Source organism: Trematomus bernacchii, unplaced genomic scaffold, assembly GCF_902827165.1.
Source record: "Trematomus bernacchii unplaced genomic scaffold, fTreBer1.1, whole genome shotgun sequence".
Taxonomy (NCBI): domain Eukaryota; kingdom Metazoa; phylum Chordata; class Actinopteri; order Perciformes; family Nototheniidae; genus Trematomus; species Trematomus bernacchii.
Genome location: NW_022987593.1, coordinates 3,759,105 through 3,782,061, shown reverse-complemented (window position 1 = coordinate 3,782,061; position 22,957 = coordinate 3,759,105). Strand labels below are relative to the sequence as shown.

The 22,957-nt window shown below is 38.7% G+C and overlaps 1 protein-coding gene across 1 annotated transcript in view; it reads right to left on the bottom strand.

The window, feature by feature from the left end:
• Positions 1 to 22,957, bottom strand: part of LOC117481925 (C-type lectin domain family 4 member M-like) — an 80,967-nt gene that overhangs the window by 12,785 nt on the left and 45,225 nt on the right. Inside the window, exons 7-8 of the mRNA XM_034129862.1 lie at positions 8,323 to 8,391; positions 7,920 to 7,976 (exon numbers count right to left, since the gene is read on the bottom strand). Of these exons, the coding sequence (XP_033985753.1) occupies positions 7,920 to 7,976; positions 8,323 to 8,391 (126 nt within the window). The remainder of the gene's footprint in view (positions 1 to 7,919; positions 7,977 to 8,322; positions 8,392 to 22,957) is intronic.

Below are 22,957 nucleotides of genomic sequence, written 5' to 3'. Positions count from 1 at the left end.
ATTACAATCAGGTAGAAAGACACTGAATATAGTATTTCATATCTAAAGAGTATGATCATTCAGTTTAACAGAAGAAAAACAGCATTGACACACAGTCCTCTTAGTGTCTAAAGCTGTCCAGTAGAGTGATACACAGGACCTGTGTATCTAACCTCAGCATTCACATCCAGTCTTCATGGTTTATAACTGGAAAGAAACATGTAACTAATACCAACATTGAGTTGTGGTTAACTCACCTGTTGAATGTCATCATAGTGGGACTCAGATGCCATGGCAGCTTCTTCATGCAGAGTCTCTGCCTCAGTGGAAATCTTGTGGATGAAGAAGGACCAAGTTTAATCACTAAACATCCAGAGTAGTACACAAATGCTTTACTTGCCTGTTGTTGTGAGTTAACACACAATATCCACCTCATAGTTCAATAACAGGTCATCAAGTCAATGGCCATCATTTAAAATCATCTTTTGTATTAATAGCATTTTGTATAGAACTGTTGAAATTTCAATTTTCCATGTGACTAACATATTGGACATGGAAGAGCTAAGTTTGTTGTGAACATAGTGTTAAATGATAGATTTACATAGCAGAGTGTTGATACAAGACACCATTCGTAAATACCTTGCATCTCCATGGCCAATCAGAATCCCTGTAGTCATAAGCTATCTCTTCTCCAGGACTGATGTCTTTGAGTGCAAAAAGACAAAGATGGGGCTTTCCATCCACTTTGTTCAATTTCATTTTGCAGTTCGGGTTCACATGGTCATCGTTGACAAGTCTCCCTAGGGAGTTGTCCTCTTTGGCAGCATCAACACTGATTGGGCAAGGACACAATTCTGATTACAAACTAACAGTATTACAACCACAGCAAACTAGCATTAGATAAAATACATATAGACAAAAAAAGGCTCAATGTACACTGTATGCCCAACTTAACATCAAGATAGCAGCGTTTGTATGTCTGGGTAACTACACATTTAGAAATAACATTACAATATTTACTTACCATAACTCTTGTCCATTTATACGAAAGTCAAACATGAAAACCTTAAGTGCACAATGGTATACTTGTTGCTGGTGTTCACGTTCAGATTTAGTTATGACTTCCCCTCTATATTTAATTAGGAAGTCTCCGTTTTGAAAGGGTCGGCAGCTGAACACTCCTCGACCTAACAAAGATCAGAGGATGGGTCAGGAGAAGTGATGAGGTTAAACAACAATACACATTTGTCATGCTAATGACAAGAATAGTAAGCAAATACTTTTGTCACTCACCTTTGAAGGAATTTATGAACTTCACATCAAATCCATCCTTGTCTTTGCACAAGGATGTAAAATGTGCAGCCTCTTCTCTAGGTTTAATCTTTGCTCTCCGGGGTCTTGCTGATGCCATATCCAGCAAAGGGTTCATTTTCACTGTTGGTGAGAAAACAGACCCTTTGATTATCTACGCAAGCCATGCCACTGAAACAGCTCAATATGTGTAACAATGGCTGCTAAGTCAGTGCATTTGGCATCTATAAACAAAATAAACTGTTCAGCTTCATGTTTTCACTGGATGCTTCCCTCACAATCTCAACCACAGTGTTAACGCTGTTATGTATAGGTTATTGTATGGGTTTAAATGTACTTTACACTCAGATGCAGAAACAGATGACTAACTAACAGGCTGCTTCCAGCAGCTAACAGCTTGAAAAGTGCAGACAAATGTAAGACATGGAAAGCTGTGATTATAAGACGGCAATAACATAGGTAACAGTCAGCAATCACGCTAAATATCTGAGATATTTCATCAACTTAATCAGAGCATAGTTCACTGTTTACGCAGCAACGGGCTAACAGCTATGTCTGTGAAGCATGCTACTTTTACAATGTTTTACTCACATGGAATTGGAACTTACCAGGATGAATTACTCTCATCAATATTATCTACAAATGCTTGCTCAATAAATGTATGGAAAAAACTGCCTTAAATAACATTATTTTGAATAAAAAACTCAAATGTAGGCCTACTGACTAGATGAATGCTGACACGTGTCCCCAATTAAGCTAGCATTAGCCGTAGCTGCTAACGTTTTAGCCTAAAACGTGTCTCTAATTCCAGTGTTTCCCCTACCATTGTCTTGGAGGGGCGCTGCGCCCCGCCTGAAATTCAAGGTGTTTAAAAAAAAAATTGCAACTAATCTATAGCCTATCTACTGTCACTTTTCACATTGAACATGTGCTCTTTTATTAAATAAACTACATGCTTTCATTTTAAGTTGTGAGTTTAGTGTTTTGGACCCTAAGAAACAATGATGCATTAATCAATAACAATAATCCACAGCTCCTCTCTCTGCTCCAGAGGATTTAAAAAATATATTCCAATGCCCCCCCCCAAAGCAGTAAACCTAGGGGAAACACTGAATTCCATACAGTTTCAACAAGCTTCCAATATAAAAACATTGAGAAGCCTCGAAACTAGAATGAAAACATAACATATTAGCTGTGTCATTTAAGTTTTTACACCAGTCCTACCTTGAACTTCTCCTCACGTCTGGCGAATGAAATGCGAATATGCCCTGACTGTCACCGCAGTCCGGGGAGTCCCTCCCCCTTGTGAATTGCTGCTGATTCCCAAACGTCAAGATATTATTAAGGGCAAATGTATACATTCACGATTGGATGCATGTAAACAAAGATAAAGTTACCTTATTAAAAGTAAATTATAATTTATTGTAACATTTAGCTGAGCTCCATGTAATCCGGATACTCTGCCTATTTTTCGGACATATGATGATGCCTGCTCGGCCCGGGCCCGGACACAGAAATCATTTGCGTGGTTACCCGCTGGGGTATTGCGAACTAAAAAGTTGCCTGGCTGGTGCATGGGCTGGAGCTGCGAACCAAAACATGAGAGGGTTACGTTGCAGGCTGTGGAAAGATTAACCTGAACTATATAGCGAGTACGGAGAAAACAATACAGTTGCTACATAAGCAGTAGAGCTGAGAACGCAGTGATTAAAACACAACCCCACATATTAATGTACATAGCCTATGTAGTAATGTTACGTAACATTAACCAGTACCCGTACATTTTCCACCACATTTTAGCTGACTATCCGTTACTATCATTGACCGTCATAACAGCGGCACAAGCCATTCTTCTGTTGTTGTTTTATACAATAATGACATAATATAGTATTAAACAAAAGCCTGATAATTAAATGTCTAAACTGCAATGAAATGTAGGTAGTATTAGACATAATAATAATAATAATAATAATAATAATAATAATAATAATAATAATAATAATAATAATAATAATAATAATAATAATAATTACATAATAATAACATAATAATAATAATTATTATTATGTTATTATTATTATTATTATTATTATTATTATTATTATTATTATTATTATTATTATTATTATTATTATTATTATTATCATTATTATTATTATTACACACACAGCATTTTTCACAGAAACATGAATTGTCAGGACCATCCGGCAGTCAGCCAATCAGAGCTCCTTCTGTGTGAATATTCATGAGCGGGTGCAATACCCAAAACCAGCTGTATGAGCGCTGTTCTGACACACAGAAAATACACAATTTCTGGGTTTTGTGTATAAAAAGGTCTTTTTTTTTTTTTTGGGTATTTAAGCTTTCTACACCTATAGAAACACTTCTACGCTTTTAGAATTTGTATTTATTAGCAGGACACCGACCCTGTCCTGTTAATACAAAATGTCTGGCTAATGTCGGTGTGTATTCATACCAAAAGTCCTCTTAATTAACAAAGGTGCACACACACACACACACACACACACACACATACACTCACCTGAGGCCTGTACTACGAAGCTGGTTCAACCTAACCTGGATATGTTTGAGTTAGCCAGTTGGCCTAATCCAAAACATACGCGCTCTCGCTAAACTGTACTACGACGCTGGTTATCAAGTGGATCGCTCAAGCCAGCCGTGTCCTATCTAGTTAGGTGCGCGTTCACATGAAAGGGGTGGTATTTGGAGCATTCGACCAATCTCAAACACGGACAAGCGTACTGACAGCGCAGCGTCATACTTCCTGAATGAAAAGTGAACTTTAATATTTGTCAAATATGAAGAAGTTAAACTTTAAACATCCATGACTTAAACACTTTATCCAGGATAAAAGCCACATAGCTGCACCTGCAAGGTGAATACAGCTGGTAAAAGAAAAAGTGTTTGAATGCGTACATTAACAGGTTTATGATATCACCGTCCAAGACACGAGTGGATCTGACTTTAATTAGGAGAATTTGACTCGAGTGTTTCGTCAACTTAATGTGTTGCTTAAAATAATACTTCTGCATACAGTATGTGACACTGTGAGTGTTGCACCACCAGATACGGCTCAAGAAGCTGACTAAAATAAGGAAATATATGATACATTATGATGTGATATGGTATGAATGATAATGGGACACATCGACGTCTGCACTCACAGTGCCGCGGACTGTACTTAATGTTACTCTGATCCGGTTACTTATGTCGTGGCAGATATTTAAGTAAGCTTTCTTAACGCTAATATTATAATAGTCAGATTGCTCTGAAGATGGGAGGGGATATTCTATTAATTTTCACGTTCACACAGTCAGTTGATTTTGGCCGGCCGTCTTTCCTGCAACGGCAGTTTTTCTGTATTTCCTCTATCCTGTAATATGAATTGATCGCTTTAAACTCCGCACACGGAGCTCTGATTGGTCAGCAGGCAGTGCTTTCACTGAGTTGATCTCTTAGCCTGCCACCTAACCTGCTCCGGAGCAGGTTTGCCGCTCAGCATAAGTTACCATGGAAATCTAGCCTGCTAAAAAGAGAACCAGCGTCGTAGGACCGGAAAGCCCGAGATTTCCCTGAAGTTAGCCGGCTAGGCGAAAATCCAGCTTCGTAGTATAGGCCTCTGTTCTTCTCTGTTGTTGACAATCACCAGATATGCCCCTTTTTGTCATCCCTACTCTCTTGCCAGTTTTTCCGGATAGAAGAAACTGTATAGAGACTACGGCTGAAGTACATTCATCCATTTTTTTTTCTTTTTTTTTTCAGATTTTGCATTTTATTACATCACAGTACAAACAACAGACATACAGTACACTCCCCCACCCCCCACCCACAACAGAGAGGGTGATACAAACAATAGCAAAAAACAAACAAAAACACAAACAAAAAAACACAATAAATGGTCGCTAGTGCATGGTAATAACATCAGTAACTACTGTAATACTTATGTATACATTCGAGAAATCTGTCGACGCATAAGGCATAGAGATTTGTTCAGGTTATAATGTCCTTCATTTATTAGCAGTCACAAGACTAAATAATTAGGCGCGTTCACACCAAATACTTTTCCCACAATAGTTTATGAGAACTTAAGTTCATGAGAACTCTTTTAGTTCTGATGAACTAAAGCAGATCGCGTTCACACCAAAATGAGTTCCTGGGGGTGGAGAAGGCAAATGAACCGCTGACGTCACTTCTTCTTCTTCTTCTTCTGCTTTGGGTTTACTGGCAGGCCGCAAACAACTTCACGGCGAGTACAGTAGGTGGCGGTATGCACCTTAAAGTTGCAATCCGCCAAAAAAACGAGAGAAAAAGAAGAAGAAAAACCTCCCGCGTATACTGCCGCGCCCACCTGCTGTATATGAGGCGTCTGTTTACCTTCCGACCTCAAACATGAGCTTCGTCTGAGTTATTTAAGCAAACACAAATACAGATCGTCGACCAGTCAAATGCAATAGCAATGCTGATTCGGAAGCGAAGGCGGTTAAGAAGGATTGACAATGTCACGATCTTATGAAGGACCCAAATGCAGCACTCGAGAAACCAAGGAGTATTGGTAATGTACTTTATTGGTAATACTACCAGAGCAGAGGAATACCAGCAGAACAGTATCAGCCGGATGATGTGCAGGCCGACGAACCAGAGGACAGCGGGCAGAAGGTGAGTCAGGGCCGGGCAGAGGGTCAGGGAGCAGGCGAGGCGGTCAACGTAGGTACAGGCAGGGTCAGACAGCAGGCAAGGCAGGATAGTCCAGGGACAGGCAGGATCAGGGAACAGGCAGAGCAGGCAGGTCAGGGACAGGCAGGGTCGGAACCGGGTGGGCAATCTGGTGACAAACGCGTGAAAGACTAGCATGAAGACAAAGTACGATCTGGCAATGGGTGTGTGTCTGGTGAGGGTTTAAATACTGGCAGTAAAGCTAATGGGTGCAGAAGAGAAAGAGAGTGAGCAAAAACGTGGGTGTGGTTAACAGGTGAGACAGGTGAATGGAAAACTACTGGTGAATGATGGAGCAGAACTGTGACAGACAAAAGGATTGGACGACGACATGCACGCGCTATGGATTGCGTAACCTGTGTGAAATGAATAAACTGTGCCAGGTGTGTCGTATGCACACTAATTAGGCTCAGCAGCTGACACACCTTTACTATATATCCTCCTGAGAGCAACTGCATCCGTCTGCCATGAACCCTACAGAAACCTACGTGTTAGTTTTGGCCCATAGTGGCCTCCATTTGTGTCGTGTAAAATGGGGGAAATAAAAAGTTAGCAAATCCCCATGTCATGTTCATAAAAACATTTAGTTTTAGGTCAAATAATTATTACACTGCTCTGAAACTCACTACACTAACTCCTAAGATGTTCCCTTACTATAATTAACTAAAATATTGAACTCACAACACTGGTAATTACAAACTTAACCATTTCTTTCTATAAATAAATAGTGCTTGTGTTGATGGACGCCATTTTGAAATACAATGAAATTATCTTTTTGAAAGCCACAATAAATAAAGCTTCGCCAGTTTATAACCGATGAAACATGATGGTATCAGAATAATCACTTACATGTGATGTATAGGATGCTACACAGGTCACTGTAAAGATAAAGTGTCAGAGGAGAAATAAGCAAGCTTAGTTACATGAAATGTAATGAAAAATGTAAGATACAGGCTCTGTTTATTTGCCATGTAGGTTCTCTTTTATTGCACACTCAAGACAATATCAATAACGGCATCACGCTGTCCCAGGTGTGTCGTATGCATGTAAATAGAAGTTAACATTTTCAATATAATAGAAGATAGAAAAAAAGAGCAAAACAGAAGGAAATATTGAGAGCAGCTTGTAGAAAATACAGGAGTCCAAAGCTCAAGTGTCTATTTCACTTTAACAATTGACTTTATCATTGTAAAGTCCTTCACAGCTCTCTTCAGATCATCTCTCTCCTCAGTCAGGTTTTTGCCGCTGGCCTCCAGATCTAAAACAGAATTCCCAATGTCTATTATGTTAATCTATCAATGATAATGTATGGGTCTTTGTTTCCTTTTCTTAATCTAACACCATATGATGTTTTCAGGAAATTATTTCTGCCAAACAATCCTGTTGAATGGACCAGATAAGTATTACGATATACTGTATGTTTAGTTCAGTTAAGATTATTTGTGAAGTAAAAAAAATATTGTGTTCCCTTTTTACAGCCACAAAACCAAGAGCCAAGGCGTTTTCAACAACATCTGTTTCATTTCCTCTTCTTAAATGTGTAAAATAAGCCAGAATTTATATTTAAAACGTAAAAAAGCGAACTAGCATTATCAGCAGAATGTGAATAGCCTAAAGTGTTGACGTGTCTTCAAAGACGTCTATGTGTTGTGTTGCAGAGAGATCTACGGAAATTAGCATGCTAACTGACTAGCCCCGCCTGTTTCTTGATGTTCTGAGTTTGTATCTTTATGGTTTATTGCACCTACAATATTGTATGTTGCTTGGGATAAAAGCCCCAGATAATTAAAAAATAATATATTGTTACCTTATGTGATATTTAGAAGCAAATAAGTATTATTTACCCCTTCAGATCAAACCCCTGATTATTGCAGTAGTTTCATCTCAATACTTACCAAGGTTGATTCTCTTCAACTCGTCTCGTTCTTCAGTCAGGGAGTTTTGCTCTGAAACTTCAATTTTTGTGAAGAGGTTACCAACTAAATGTGATTATGTGCCCTAATAAACATATGATTTAGTTTAAAAACGAAATGTCTGAGCTGGCTTTGTTGAAAATAAAGCACAAATTATAGTTCAGTAAAAGTAAATGTCTACAGGGATACATTTCTGGAAAGCTATCAAGGTAACAGAGTTTCATACTCAAACAACTTGTTTACCATTTGCACTTAAAGTAAGAGACACAAATTACGAAGACTTAAAAATAACAAAACGCAGGGAAATATTGAGAGCAGCTTGTCGAAAATATAGGAGCTCAATGATTCATTATAGTTGAACAGTTGACTTTATCATTGTACATACCATAGTCCTTCACAGTTCTCTTCAGCTCATCTCTCTCCTCAGTCAGGTTTTTGCTACTGGCCTCCAGATCTAAAACAGAATTCCCATTGTATATATTATTTATGTTAATCTATCAATGATAATGTATGGGTCTTTGTTTCCTTTTCTTAATCTAACACCATATGATATTTTTTCAAGGAATTATTTATATTAAACGGTCACGTTGAATGAAGAAGTCATCATTATTTTAAACAGGACCAGATGAGTTACACAGTATGTTAGTTCATTAAGTATATTTGTGAAGAATTTGTGTTCCCTCTTACAGCCTTAACACAAAGAGCTGAGGCGTTATCTACATCAGATGTATCATTTCCTCTTCTTAAAGGTGTAAAATAAGCCAAAATGTAAATGTAAAACATAAAAAAAAAATGAACTATCATCAACATAATGTGAAGAGCCAACAGTGTTGACATTACTTCAAAGACGGCGATGTTTTCTGTTTCAGAGATATCTACGGAGATTAGCATGCTAACTGACAGGCAGCGGCTAGTAAGTTAGCATGCTCACTGATCTGCATGTTTCTTGATGTTCTGAGTTTGTATCTTTATGGTTTATTGTAAGTTGCTTTGGACAAAAGCCTCATATAAATTAAATGTAATCAATTGTAATGTAAGGTGATATTTAGTACCGTACACTTCTTCAGAACAAACCCCTGATTATTGCAGTAGTTCCATCTTAATACTTACCAAAGATGATTCTCTTCAACTCGTCTCTCTCTTCAGTCAGGGAGGTTTGCTGTGAAACTGTCATTTACAGCTGAGAGGTTAACAACAAAAATGTATTATATCCAAGCTTATTTTCTTTAAAATCATCCCAGCATTACAATTATTGAGTACAAAGAATTGAATGGACATTTTCTCTGATTAAACGTGTTGAACGGGATATTGATTGAGTCAAATGTGCAAATTTGTTTGCAAAGTTTGATATACATTTAAGGGTCATATTGTTCATCCTAATGAACAGTGATATGTTTATTGAAAGAATTGAGGGCAAGTGATCCTCATATCTTGTAAGATAAACATCTAAACAAGGTCGTTAACCACTTGCACTATCTGGCTACAGAAGTGAGAGTCACAAATTAAGAAGACTTACAGAGAGTGAGACGCAGGGAAATGTTGAGAGCAGTTCTTAGTTTACTTTTGTAATATATCTTTCCCATTCAGCTATTGAGTTATCTTATTACTATTGCACTGAAACTTAATTGGCTGATGAATACATTTCTCACACTAAAGGATAACCTGTATCTCAGCTTCATTTCTGTGACAAATTCTTATTTCAAGTAAGTTATAATCATTAAAAAGTAATCCTAAGACAAAGCAAAGGTGATCTAGCATTGGACTAATCAGCCACCAAATCGGACAAAATCCTGTTTACACTGATAGAATTCAACGACTCATTTTTAAATACAATTATTTATATTGGTAAATCTTTTATCTTTATTATTGAAGATGGTATAATGTGCTATACAAGTACAAATGCTTGACAGGGTATGTAAATGCTTCCCGTTCACCATATAAGTGGGTGCTTACAGTATGTGTTTTTATGCTGAGGACACGCAGCTGTGTCTCTCTTTAAGTAACCAACATAAAATACACAATTCATAACTTCCTTATTTGATACAAAATACTCATGCTAATATGCAGACCTATTTCGAAATAAATGTTTTACTGCAGTCATCATTCCTGTTAATACAGGCTCTTTCTTCTTATAATGCATTCTATGTAAGCGATGGGGAACAAAATTCAAATTGTTTCTTCTGCAACTTCCCTTTATTTTACCCAAATAGTGTTTCTGTGCAGAGTTTCAGTTTAGGGCTGCTAACACAAAGGGGATATTAGCTGCAGAATACTAAAACTAAACTGCTAACGATAATCTTCAGGAAGAGTGTGCACTTTTCTCCCATTACTTAGTTTGAAATCACATTAGGAGGCAAGTTTTAAGGGTAATTATGAACAGGACAAACTTGTTTCAATTTACATTTACTGTAATGTCTTTCCTATGCCATTTGTCACTCACCTTGAAAGTTTTGTTAAAACCAAGCATAACAATTTACAAGCCTTGTTATAAATGTCTAATTTGTTGGAAAGAATTTCAACATATTAGCCTATAACAATAAAAGGTGAATAAAACCCTTAATATCTTGTAGAAACAAGTGGGAATCTTTTTTTGATAAATGTTATTGCAAAACCACAAATGAAGTAATATTTTACACTGCTTACATTTCATATACATTAGACCTCATAATCATGAGTTCATCCCTGATGAAACAGCATCTTTGTGTAAGAGTTTTTTCCATTATTTAATGCTGTATTTTGTGGAAAATGCCTCCTTTTAAAAAATAAGTAACACAAACATTACCACAGTTTCCATTTGAGTTATACAAGAGGTGTTATGTTATTTTAACATTAAATACAACAAAATCACATATGGGTGTCTACTGCACGGTGACGGTAAAATGATTAACAAGGCTTCTTTTTTAACACAGTGCATCAAATTACAAGTTCCCACCTTTAGATTATTTATTGGAGATAAAATAAAGAAATTAAATCAAATTATTGTGTTTACTGCTCCATACCTGACCTGCACATGAGAAAGTGCTGCAGTTTATGGTTCACTATTGTTTGTGTTGGATCTCATTAATGCTGCACTGCACATAGTCAAAGTCCATGTATTATTTAAAGGGCTTAAGTGTTTTACTGCCACCTGCTGGATGTATAAATAAATGGCGTGGGTGTTTTCAATTAAAGGTAGGGTAGGTAAGAATGGAGAACCGCAGTGACGTGTCCTAAAACCCGGAAGTAAACTTCTTCCGGATCCTTCGACAAAAATGCAATGCAAGAAATTGCATTGCATTTTTGTCGAAGGAACCCATGCGCTGCTTACTTCCGGGTTTTAGTACGCGTCACTGCGGTTCTCTATGGAAAACTAGCTCGAGTGCGCTAAAATTTGAAAGTACGCAGCCGAAAAAAATCTGCCCCTTCCTTCAGACTTCCTTACAGAGCCCCTCCTCCAACACACACGAACGCGCACATGACCGATGGAAGGCTGACAGGCAGGTAGGCCATCCAGTTATTTTAGCCGGGCCGGCTCAGATGATTGGTCGTGCTTTTTACAGCGCCACGGCTTCCACAGATGATTTTCTTTTTATGTATTTATTGTGAAATCATTTAATGTATTCATTGCTATCGGAATGTTAAGAGCATTCCCTGGAATATAACAAAAAGTGTTTCTGAAGTGAATTACCTACCCTACCTTTAACATTCTGCTTCAGTTTGAAGGTCCTGGTATCGTGCATGCTGGCTCACTGTCAGGGTGTCATGGTTTAGGAGGACACATTAATTACTACGAGTCATTTTTAAAGCTATGGTGGGTAATGTAAATATAAAAAAAGTGTAATAGTTGTTGAAATACTATTGACATCTTAACAGCAATCACAAAACCAAATGCTCTGACCAAAAGAAAGTCCTATCTACCTAATTCAAGCAATATTGTTACAGTTTGTTTGCACATGGGTGGGATATGGTTACCCCCGTCCCTCCCTGTTGCTCCAAAGTATCTGTCGCCGGATGTGAGAGACATCATTGATCTTTCCCGATTTCTGCTTGATCTCCTCTGAACTTCTTCTCAGGCAACGCTGCGACTGGTTTCTGCTGTTGAGAGTAGAGGAGACAGATTATTGATGGCATTTCTTGGCCACAGATATCTTTCTTCCTCGGCACCTAACTCTTTAAACACTGAACATTTACACTTGTAATTACCTTGAAGTTTTCTCTGAAGATCATTTATTTCACTGGTCAGGTATATGATTTGTTTCTCTCTTTCTTCAGACAGGATGTTGTATCTGGTCTGTAACTGATCCTTTTGTATTGTCAGGTTAATCTGTAACTGTTTTTTCTCACTGGTGAGGTTATTGTTACTGATCTTAAGCTGCTCTCTTTCTTCAGTCAGGATGTTGTAACTTGTCTGTAGCTGATCTTTCTGTATTGTCAGGTTGTTGTAACTGTTTTGTAACAGGGCCACCTCCATTTTCCACTCCGAGTTGCTGTTAATTACTGTGTTTGACACATAAACAAATGCATAAAGAAACACTGACAACCAGTAAACTCCTTTTGTGTTTTATAATCAAGCTAACAAAGTACTCACAAAGGTAAACCAGAGGTATGAGTCCAGTCAGAAGGAATAGACACAGCAGACGCAGAAAAACTTCAGCAGCTCTGCAGGAACTACGCTTCACCTCTTTAGCATCTGAAGGTAAAATGTAATGTTTACAATGTGCTTCTTTGTATTTCAGGTTCAAGTAAATTAAAGGATACAGAAAGTGCTTGGAAAGAGTAACCACAAGTAAAAAGGGTTTGTGAGCAAAAGTCACACCTTGACTATATTAAACTAATATAGTCTTGTCCTGTTTGTGTGCCTGTGTGTAAAACAATGTAATATGTTTATTACCTGAGGGTGCAGTTCCAGGTCTGTGTGGCCCCTGATTAAGGATAGACAAATATTCATAAATATTTTCTGTTCATTTTGTCTCCCTTTTGCTCCGGCTGTGGTAAACCGATAATTCCTCTACATTCATATAGATGGACATTTCCAGTGGCGACTGGTCATTAGGGGCAGGTGGGGCACAGCCCCACCTAGTGTCAGCAGAAAGTATTACAAATAATGATTACAAAAATGCAAAAAAATAAATAAAAAAATATATAAAATATATTTTAAGATCATGTTTAATCATCTGATTCGTCTGTACATTGCTGTTTTAGTCTGTGTTCTTCTAATTAGTGTGTCTACAGTCACAGTGTGTGCCTATTGAGCTGTTTAGAGCCATGTGGGACAAAACCTGATTATGCCCCTTCCTCTCGCTGTGAAGTCAACGGTGACTGTAAAAACTTCACTGCGCATGCTCAGAGTATTTTGTAATGAAATGTGTGTGGCAAAAAAATAATGACCAGAGGGGCATGGAGCTACCATCCCCACCATACGTCATCTCAAATCATTCAGAGCTGATTGGCTGTAAGTACGTGTGCCGCGAAAAGTGTGGTGCTTGAAGAGGAGACGAGAGAGCTGCAGTGGCGCGTCCTAAAACCAGGAAGTAAGCACAAAAAAGCAATGAGATTTCTCCAGAGGATTTTAGAAAATAGCTCGAAATAAGATCTGTGGGAAACGTACCTGTTAGATAAATGCACGTTTTGATTAGCCGGATAACATCCACATGTCTACCCTACTTATATAATTTTTTTATCATAAATCTATGGATTAGATTTATGATAGACTTTTGAAACTACAAGAACATAAGGAGGACTTTTACAAAAAAGTAATAGAAATGTTTGTCCAGAAGGATAGGCAAATGGACTTCATCTTCAAGTCAAGGTAAGACCGCCATTTTATTGAAAATGGGATCTTACTAAGAGAGAACAATTCAATATTTAAATGATAAAATGACATTTTTTGGGTATCCTTTTGTTGAACTGTCTGTTTAAAATTAATCGAAGCATCAGACAAAAAAAGCTTTTGAAAATAATATTATATTTTGGTTTAGGTCAAAATATAATATTTGTAAACCTGAAGAGTCAGTGCCAGTGCCTCACCAGCCATGAACCTCACTGCACGTCACTGCAGAAGCTTATATATAGACATCTAAGTTTTTTGTGCCCCACCACTTTTGTACATATAAAAACGCCACTGGACATTTCATCCATGGTGTCCAGCTGTACTGAAGGTGCAGTTTGGTCCGTGCTGCCTGATGTCATCAAAGTCTGCAGCGTGTGCGTTTGACATTCATCACCCTCAACTGTGCACGGAAAGTAACTATCATTTCTATTTGCATGTGTTTGCCACGTCATCAGGAAACTGAGGGCTGGTGGTTTGAAAGGTGTTAGGTGACCCTCAAACTACATGGTGGGGCTTTCTATTATCACAAAATGTTTTAATGTCACAGTTCACATCTATCTAGCTATGTATCTATTAGGGCTGTCAAGTTAACGCGTTAATAACGCGTTAACGCAAAAAAAAATTAACGCCACTAATTATTTTAACGCGATTAACGCATGTGTATTTTTTGTCCTCGGCCGCCGTAGTTTCAGAGCGCATCGAGTGTAAAATACCATCGACAAGCTGATGCTGACAGCCTCGCTCCTGCCGCCCGCTTGTGGCAGACCACACTTCCACGCTCACCGGCAGGCCCGGACTGGCCATCGGGAGGACCGGGAGGGAGTGTGTATGTGTGGCGCGACTCGCGCGAGCGAGGCACACCTTACGTGTTGTTGTTGTTAGCATCTGGTGCTAGCTAGCTGCGCTAACGGATTTAAGGAGCTGTTTCAATGACATTTCGCCGACAACTGCGCCGAGCACTTGACTTTATGCAGGTAGCCAGACAGTGGGACATTGTACGAAAAGTCAGCACACTCAGCACGGATCGTACGCGCAACATGATTGCAGCGTCCAGGCAGCTCCCATTCGAGCATATATGCCTTGAGCTGCACATAGCTCCAACGATTCATCACAGTGTCTCTCCACACACACACACACACACACACACACACACACACACACACACACACACACACACACACACACACACACACACACACACACACACACACACACACACACACCACACACACACACACACACACACACACACACCCACACACACACACACACACACAGTATTATTGTATGAAAGAGGTTCCAGGTTGAATTGAGGCGAATATTTGTAATGTTCAGAGGTTGTTGTGTTTAATATTCATGAGAATATTTGTAATTGTTCAAATGATAATAAACAAACATATAAAGCATATTTGTCCACTCATATGTTGATAAGAGTATTAAAAACTTGAAAGATATCCCTCTAAGGTACATTTAGAACAGATAAAAAATGTGCGATTAATTTGCGATTAATCGCGATTAACTATGGACAATCATGCGATTAATCGCGATTAAATATTTTAATCGACTGACAGCCCTAGTATCTATCTATCTATCTATCTATCTATCTATCTATCTATCTATCTATCCATCCATCCTTTTGTTGAGTTGGGTGCCATCCACCCACTTCCAAGTATCTTCGGTTTTTACGTCCGTCAGTCCAATCCATGTGAGTCTGTTGAATTTTGTTATGAAATCCTGGTTTACAGAGAAAAACACTTATCGTCAATCATCAGTAGAAATGGGCGGTGGCCTTGACACCAGACACTTTTTACGCTGCTATGGACAATATTGCAACAATGCACATTCTATGGACAATTTGCACTAATGTACATTCTCAAAATATTCAAGTGACTGTTATTTTGTATATATTGATTGTTGTGTTTTTATTTAGGTCGTAATGTGATCCATCACACGATTCAAAATTCAGCAGATTTTAACAGAAAATGTGTGTACTGTACACAATATGTACACACACGCACACACACACACACGCACACACACACACACACACACACACACACGCACACACACACACACACACACACACACACACACACACATACACACACACACACGCACACACACACACACACACACACACACACACACACACACTTGAGGCCTGGGGGGTATACTACGAATCAAGATTTTCGTTTAGCAAGCTAACTTCAGGGGTTTCCGGTCCTACGAAGCTGGTTCACTTTTTAGCGGGCTAGATAACTTATTCTGAACGGCTATCCTCCGGAGCAGGATAGGTTCCAGGATAAAAGCACTGCCTGCTGACCAATCAGAGCTCAGTGTGCGGAGTTTAAAGCGATCAATTCATATGACAGGAGGAGAAAGGAAATACAGTTTAAACTGCCGTTGCAGGAAAGACGACCGGCCAAAATCACCGACTGTGTGAACGTGAAAATTAATAGAATATCCCCTCCCATCTTCAGAGCAATCTGACTATTATAACATTAGCGTTAAGAAAGCTTACTTAAATATCTGCCACAACATAAGTAACCGGATCAAAGTAACATTAAGTACAGTCCGCGGCACTGTGAGTGCAGACGTCGATGTGTCTCATTATCATTCATATCATATCACATCATAATGTATCATATATTTCCTTATCTGAGTCAGCTTCTTGAGCCGTATCTGGCGTGCAACACTCACAGTGTCACATACGCAGAAGTATTATTTTAAGCAACACATTAAGTTGACGAAACACTCGAGTCAAATGTAATTAAAGTCAGATCCACTCGTGTCGGGGCAGCAGTGATATCATAAAACAGTTAATGAACGTTAATGATCCTGGATAAAAGCCACATAGCTGCACCTGCAAGGTGAATACTGCTGGTAAAAGAAAAAGTGTTTGAATGCGTACATTAACAGTTTTATGATATCACTGCTGCCCTGTCTAAGAAACTAGTGGATCTGACTTTAATTACATTTGACTCGAGTGTTTCGTCAACTTAATGTGTTGCTTAAAATAATACTTCTGCATACAGTATGTGACACTGTGAGTGTTGCACGCCAGATACGGCTCAAGAAGCTGACTCAGATAAGGAAATATATGATACATTATGATGTGATATCATGTGATATGAATGATAATGGCACACATCGCACGACGCTGAAGTTGGCTTCCGATTCAGAGCTTCCGATTCGGCAGTTAAGGGGAAAGTTAAGGGACATTTAATTTACAGCGCTGAGCGAACAATCCTCCGTGTTTGAACCTCTTAAATCGCTGCATCGCCGATTTATTTGGACTGGATTATCCCAGAGAGGCTAAACATTCTTTATAACACAGTTTCAGATTTGTGAAACCTTAATTCTATTTGTGAAAATACAAAAAAGGGAGATTTCAGTGCTTTTTAGCATCCTGGCCACATTAGACCAGGTCCTGATCCAAAACCACTATAGCTAGACTCATCAAATCTGGACTGGATTATCCCAGAGAGGCTAAACATTCTTTATAACACAGTTTTAGATTTGTGAAACCTTAATTCTATTTGTGAAAATACAAAAAAGAGAGATTTCAGTGCTTTTTAGCATCCTGGCCACATTATCATTATCACATTATCCTGGCCACACACATGGCCTTTTTGATCAAAGGGAGTGGTCACAGGGAAAGCTGCTGTGGCTGAACACAATAGCCAGATTCAAAGGACAATCATGGGATGCATTTGGGACTGAGGAGGACATGGTTGTTTCTCGACTGGACTACCTTCAAAAAACAGAAATAACCCAAACGTGCCAGAATGTGGCTTGCCCTGTCGCCAAAAGGACATGCAACTCAGTTGATATAATGTAAGTATTTCCCTATTTTGTGAAATTAAATTAATATAATGTATTTATTAAATCAAATGAATGTACTTGTAAGCAATAGTATAATTTATTGCATCCAAAAAGAAAGTCTCATGAGTTAAAGATTGCAGAGATTGGTCATATTTAAGTTAATTTACTTGTCTTTTTCAATTATGTTTTATTCCCTTTCAAGATGTGCAGATTTTGGGAACATACAGGCTGATGTCGACAAGTGGGCGAATGAGTCCCTAAAAGTTCTTCCTTGCAAGAGGTAAGTACCATATGTATTTCAGATAATTCATTGTAAAATGTATATGCCAAACAGTTCCATTGATCTACATTGTAAATAAATGATTGAGGTATGAAGACCAACTATATCCCTCGCTGACCTTGATGAATCACTTATATGATATGATATGATAGATATGTGACCATTGTCCTGTAACATTCAAATGTTATCAAGAAAATTGAAATATTCTGAACCTAGTCGTAGGAAGTTAACACAATTGAAAGCAACAGGACAATATCACCCATATGTTTACAACTTCACTGAACCAATTTCAAGCCTTGCAATCAAGGGTGATCAGGATTTATTTGTTAAAGTTTCAATGCTATAGAGGTCTTATGTATGTTGGGTCTATCATTTCATTTTATTAAGCCAATTATTATTTATTTTTCCTTTTATCTCAACAGAGGTTTGAAACAATGCACTTTTAAGGAGACAACAGTGCAGCGTGTCTTCGTGCATGGAGAGCCTTGTATTTTATTACTTTCAGTAATAAACCAGGGGAAGCTAACCAACAAGCATCATCCTACAGCCTTGCCACATCTGGTTACAATTCTTGGTGGAATGTAAGACTTACATACAGTCATGTCTTTGGCTGTGCTCAAATGTTGCTGTCTGTTTTAACTTGTTCCATTTGTTTATATTGCTATTTCACACAGTCTTTGTACAATACTCTTGTCACAAAGGTATGAGCCAGCTGCTGTGACATATCACCTGGGGCCTGCAAATCACTTTGTGGCATTCCACAAATTGGGTTTAGATAGAAGCTGGCATTTCTATGATGGCCTTGAAGAAAATGAAAAGCCTGGAAGAGGAGATACCGTCATCAAAGAGACGACCATCCAAAGAAAACTTGGGGCTAACTCCCGTGTTGGCCACATTGTTATGGTCCGGGTAAGTATGGACAGCTAATTAAGGAAGAATAAAGTCTTTACTTCTTAAAGTTATTCTAATTTTTTTGTTGCAAATAAAAATTCAACAGATAAGTAGGTATACTTATATAAACTTAATGTATTTACAGTTGCAGGCAAAACATTTAAACAGGAAATTAAATATAGTCTATAACTAGCATTGTTCAAGTTTACTTTAAGCAACAAGCTTTGTTTGCCTAATTACAGTATGTCATCTTGAGTACTAGGATTGCTTGGAATGTGAAAGACATTACAAGATTAGAAGATAACACTTTGGTAACAATGGTATGAGAAAGTTAGTTCATTTTAATCCTGTCTTCTCTAATCCCTCAGAAAAATAATTGCTATTCATATTTTGCTTTAGGACAAAGCAGCAGAAGCTGTTCAAAGTGGATGAAAGACTGAAGGTTAGCCTATTTCTTTATCTCATGAACCTGAATTCCTTTAACATCTCATTCATTTATTTGTTTGCTATGAAACAGTATTTAAGATACGAAAACTTAGTAGCTAAATAATTATCACCTAAATGAGGAGCATACACTTATTTTTATTTTTATTTATTTATTCATTTGTTTAACAGGGACAGTGCACATTAATTAACATTGCTGTAAACGTGCCAGAGTTAGCCAAGAGGCTATTGTTCATCTGTTGTCCCTGGACAGATTTGATAAGTCAACCTAAAACACATTTCATTTAAACAAGTAAATACAATCAAATTAAAACATGCAACATACATTACTGGAATACTTAAATAAATAAAAAGACAGAATAATAAAACAAAACAAAAGAACATGTTAAAACACAGACAGTGGGTTGTAAGGAGCAGAAGATTGTGTCAGTGTTTCAGAGCTGATTCCTCACTAACCATGTTTTGAGTTGGGATTTAAATAAACTAAACGTAGTCTGTTCTCTGATTGTAGATGGGATTGAGTTTCAGCTCTGTGAAAACCTGAGTGGAGTCCAGCGACAGCTGAACTACATGTGTCTGTGAAAAAGGCCTCTGCTCAGATATTAAAGGATGGAGACCCTCTCACAGCTGCATACTGGACTGAGTGTCATGGTTTTGGTTTGTTGTTTTCATTTTCGGTTTTGTTATGTTAAGTTGTTCCTTGTTTTCTTTTGCCATTCAGGAAAATAAAGCTTGCTTTTGGTTACCTGACCTTTTAGTCCTTTTACTGCATTTGGGTCCTATTTTAGTTGTTCTGCTTTATGATTGTAATGCATGACTGTGCCAACATGTGTCTCCTCCTCCCTGCTCTTGTTTGTAGGCTGCACCTGCTTTTCAGGAGACCAGGCCTCGCAATTATGTTCTTTCTGCCAGTGCATCAGCGGTAAGACTCCATCACAAACTGCAGGGTCTGTCACCCAGCAGGAGCTAAGCTAACATGCTAACAGGCACAGAGCCTTAGAACACCACTTACTCCAAAAGACAGATGATGTAGCTCACATCAGGGCACAGAGCTGCTGCAGCCTCACCTGGAGCAGCAGTCAAAAAAGCACTGAAATCTCTCTTTTTTGTATTTTCACAAATAGAATTAAGGTTTCACAAATCTAATACTGTGTTATAAAGAATGTTTAGCCTCTCTGGGATAATCCAGTCCAGATTTGATGAGTCTAGCTATAGTGGTTTTGGATCAGGACCTGGTCTAATGTGGCCAGGATGCTAAAAAGCACTGAAATCTCTCTTTTTTGTATTTTCACAAATAGAATTAAGGTTTCACAAATCTAAAACTGTGTTATAAAGAATGTTTAGCCTCTCTGGGATAATCCAGTCCAGATGTGATGAGTCTAGCTATAGTGGTTTTGGATCAGGACCTGGTCTAATGTGGTCTAGATGTAAAAAAAGCACTGAAATCTCTCTTTTTTTATTTTCACAAATAGAATTAAGGTTTCACAAATCTGAAACTGTGTTATAAAGAATGTTTAGACCCTCTGTGATAATCCAGTCCAGATTTGATGAGTCTAGCTATAGTGGTTTTGGATCAGGACCTGGTCTAATGTGGCCAGGATGCTAAAAAGCACTGAAATCTCCCTTTTTTGTATTTTCACAAATAGAATTAAGGTTTCACAAATCTGAAACTGTGTTATAAAGAATGTTTAGCCTCTCTGGGATAATCCAGTCCAGATTTGATGAGTCTAGCTATAGTGGTTTTGGATCAGGACCTGGTCTAATGTGGTCTAGATGTAAAAAAAGCACTGAAATCTCTCTTTTTTTATTTTCACAAATAGAATTAAGGTTTCACAAATCTGAAACTGTGTTATAAAGAATGTTTAGACCCTCTGTGATAATCCAGTCCAGATTTGATGAGTCTAGCTATAGTGGTTTTGGATCAGGACCTGGTCTAATGTGGCCAGGATGCTAAAAAGCACTGAAATCTCCCTTTTTTGTATTTTCACAAATAGAATTAAGGTTTCACAAATCTGAAACTGTGTTATAAAGAATGTTTAGCCTCTCTGGGATAATCCAGTCCAGATTTGATGAGTCTAGCTATAGTGGTTTTGGATCAGGACCTGGTCTAATGTGGTCTAGATGTAAAAAAAGCACTGAAATCTCTCTTTTTTAATTTTCACAAATAGAATTAAGGTTTCACAAATCTGAAACTGTGTTATAAAGAATGTTTAGACCCTCTGGGATAATCCAGTCCAAATAAATCGGCTATGCAGCGATTTAAGAGGTTCAAACACGGAGGATTGTTCGCTCAGCGCTGTAAATTAAATTTCCCTTAACTTTCCCCTTAACTGCCGAATCGGAAGCTCTGAATCGGAAGCCAACTTCAGCGTCGTACACATCGCCGTCTGCACACACAGTGCCGCGGACTGTAGGCTACGTAATGTTACTTTGATCCGGTTACTTATGTTGTGGCAGATATTTAAGTAAGCTTTCTTAACGCTAATGTTATAATAGTCAGATTGCTCTGAAGATGGGAGGGGATATTCTATTAATTTTCACGCTCACACAGTCGGTGATTTTGGCCGGCCGTCTTTCCTGCAACGGCAGTTTAAACTGTATTTCCTTTCTCCTCCTGTCATATGAATTGATCGCTTTAAACTCCGCACACTGAGCTCTGATTGGTCAGCAGGCAGTGCTTTTATCCTGGAACCTATCCTGCTCCGGAGGATAGCCGTTCAGAATAAGTTATCTAGCCCGCTAAAAAGTGAACCAGCTTCGTAGGACCGGAAACCCCTGAAGTTAGCTTGCTAAACGAAAATCTTGATTCGTAGTATACCCCCCAGGTTAGGTGGCAGGCTAAGAGATCAACTCAGTGAAAGCACCGCCTGCTGACCAATCAGAGCTCCGTGTGCGGAGTTTAAAGCGATCAATTCATAATACAGGCAGTGGTGTTTTCTCCCGGAGGCCAAGGGAAGCCAGGCTTCCCCTGTTTTTTCAGATTGTAGTTATAATTTAAACAAATAAATAAAAACACTTTGTTTTGTTTCGATAAATCTCCTTTGCTGTTGCTGCCGGCCCGTCTCTCCCCCACTCTCATTGAGTATTTTACAAAGAAAGAGTGAAACAAACAGCGCCCCTCTCTAGATTAGAGATGGGCGAGTCCTGATTCATCCGGATCATTAACCCGGATCCTAGAAATGAGCTGGTCGTGACGAGTCTCCCCTCTCCATTAACCCGAGTCCTTGAGTCCCACACTTGGTGTGACGTACAAATTAAAACTATAAATTGCGTCACTCGCTACTCTCTTTATAACATGTAAAATCACATTACAACGTACCCCAGTCCATCTACCTACCCTTTAGTAAGTATACAGGATAGCTGCCTGCCAGAAGTTATCGTTTGGCTCAGGGGAGGGGACGCGGATCAGTGAAACTTCCTGCAGACTCGTGGGGACTCAGAGGAGCCGACGGCTCCTAACCGTAACGGGCCGTCTCCACGGCAGCGTTAAAAAAATCTTGGAGGTGGGCGTATCTGAAGCTTGGGGATTTTTTTGCGATCAACCAATCACATGAATCTCCCGCCCGCGACATACGAAGCCAAAAAGCCCGAAGTAAACTGGATATAAACTCCCCAAAACAGGCGAAAACATACCACTGTCTCTGCCACCTCCCTCCATGCCTGGCTCCTCCGGTTTATATCCCGGTAGGTCTGGTCATAAAGCACCGGGTGATTGATTCGCTACCGCTAATTTCTCCTCCATTTTTTGGAATATGAGGAAATGATCTGCGG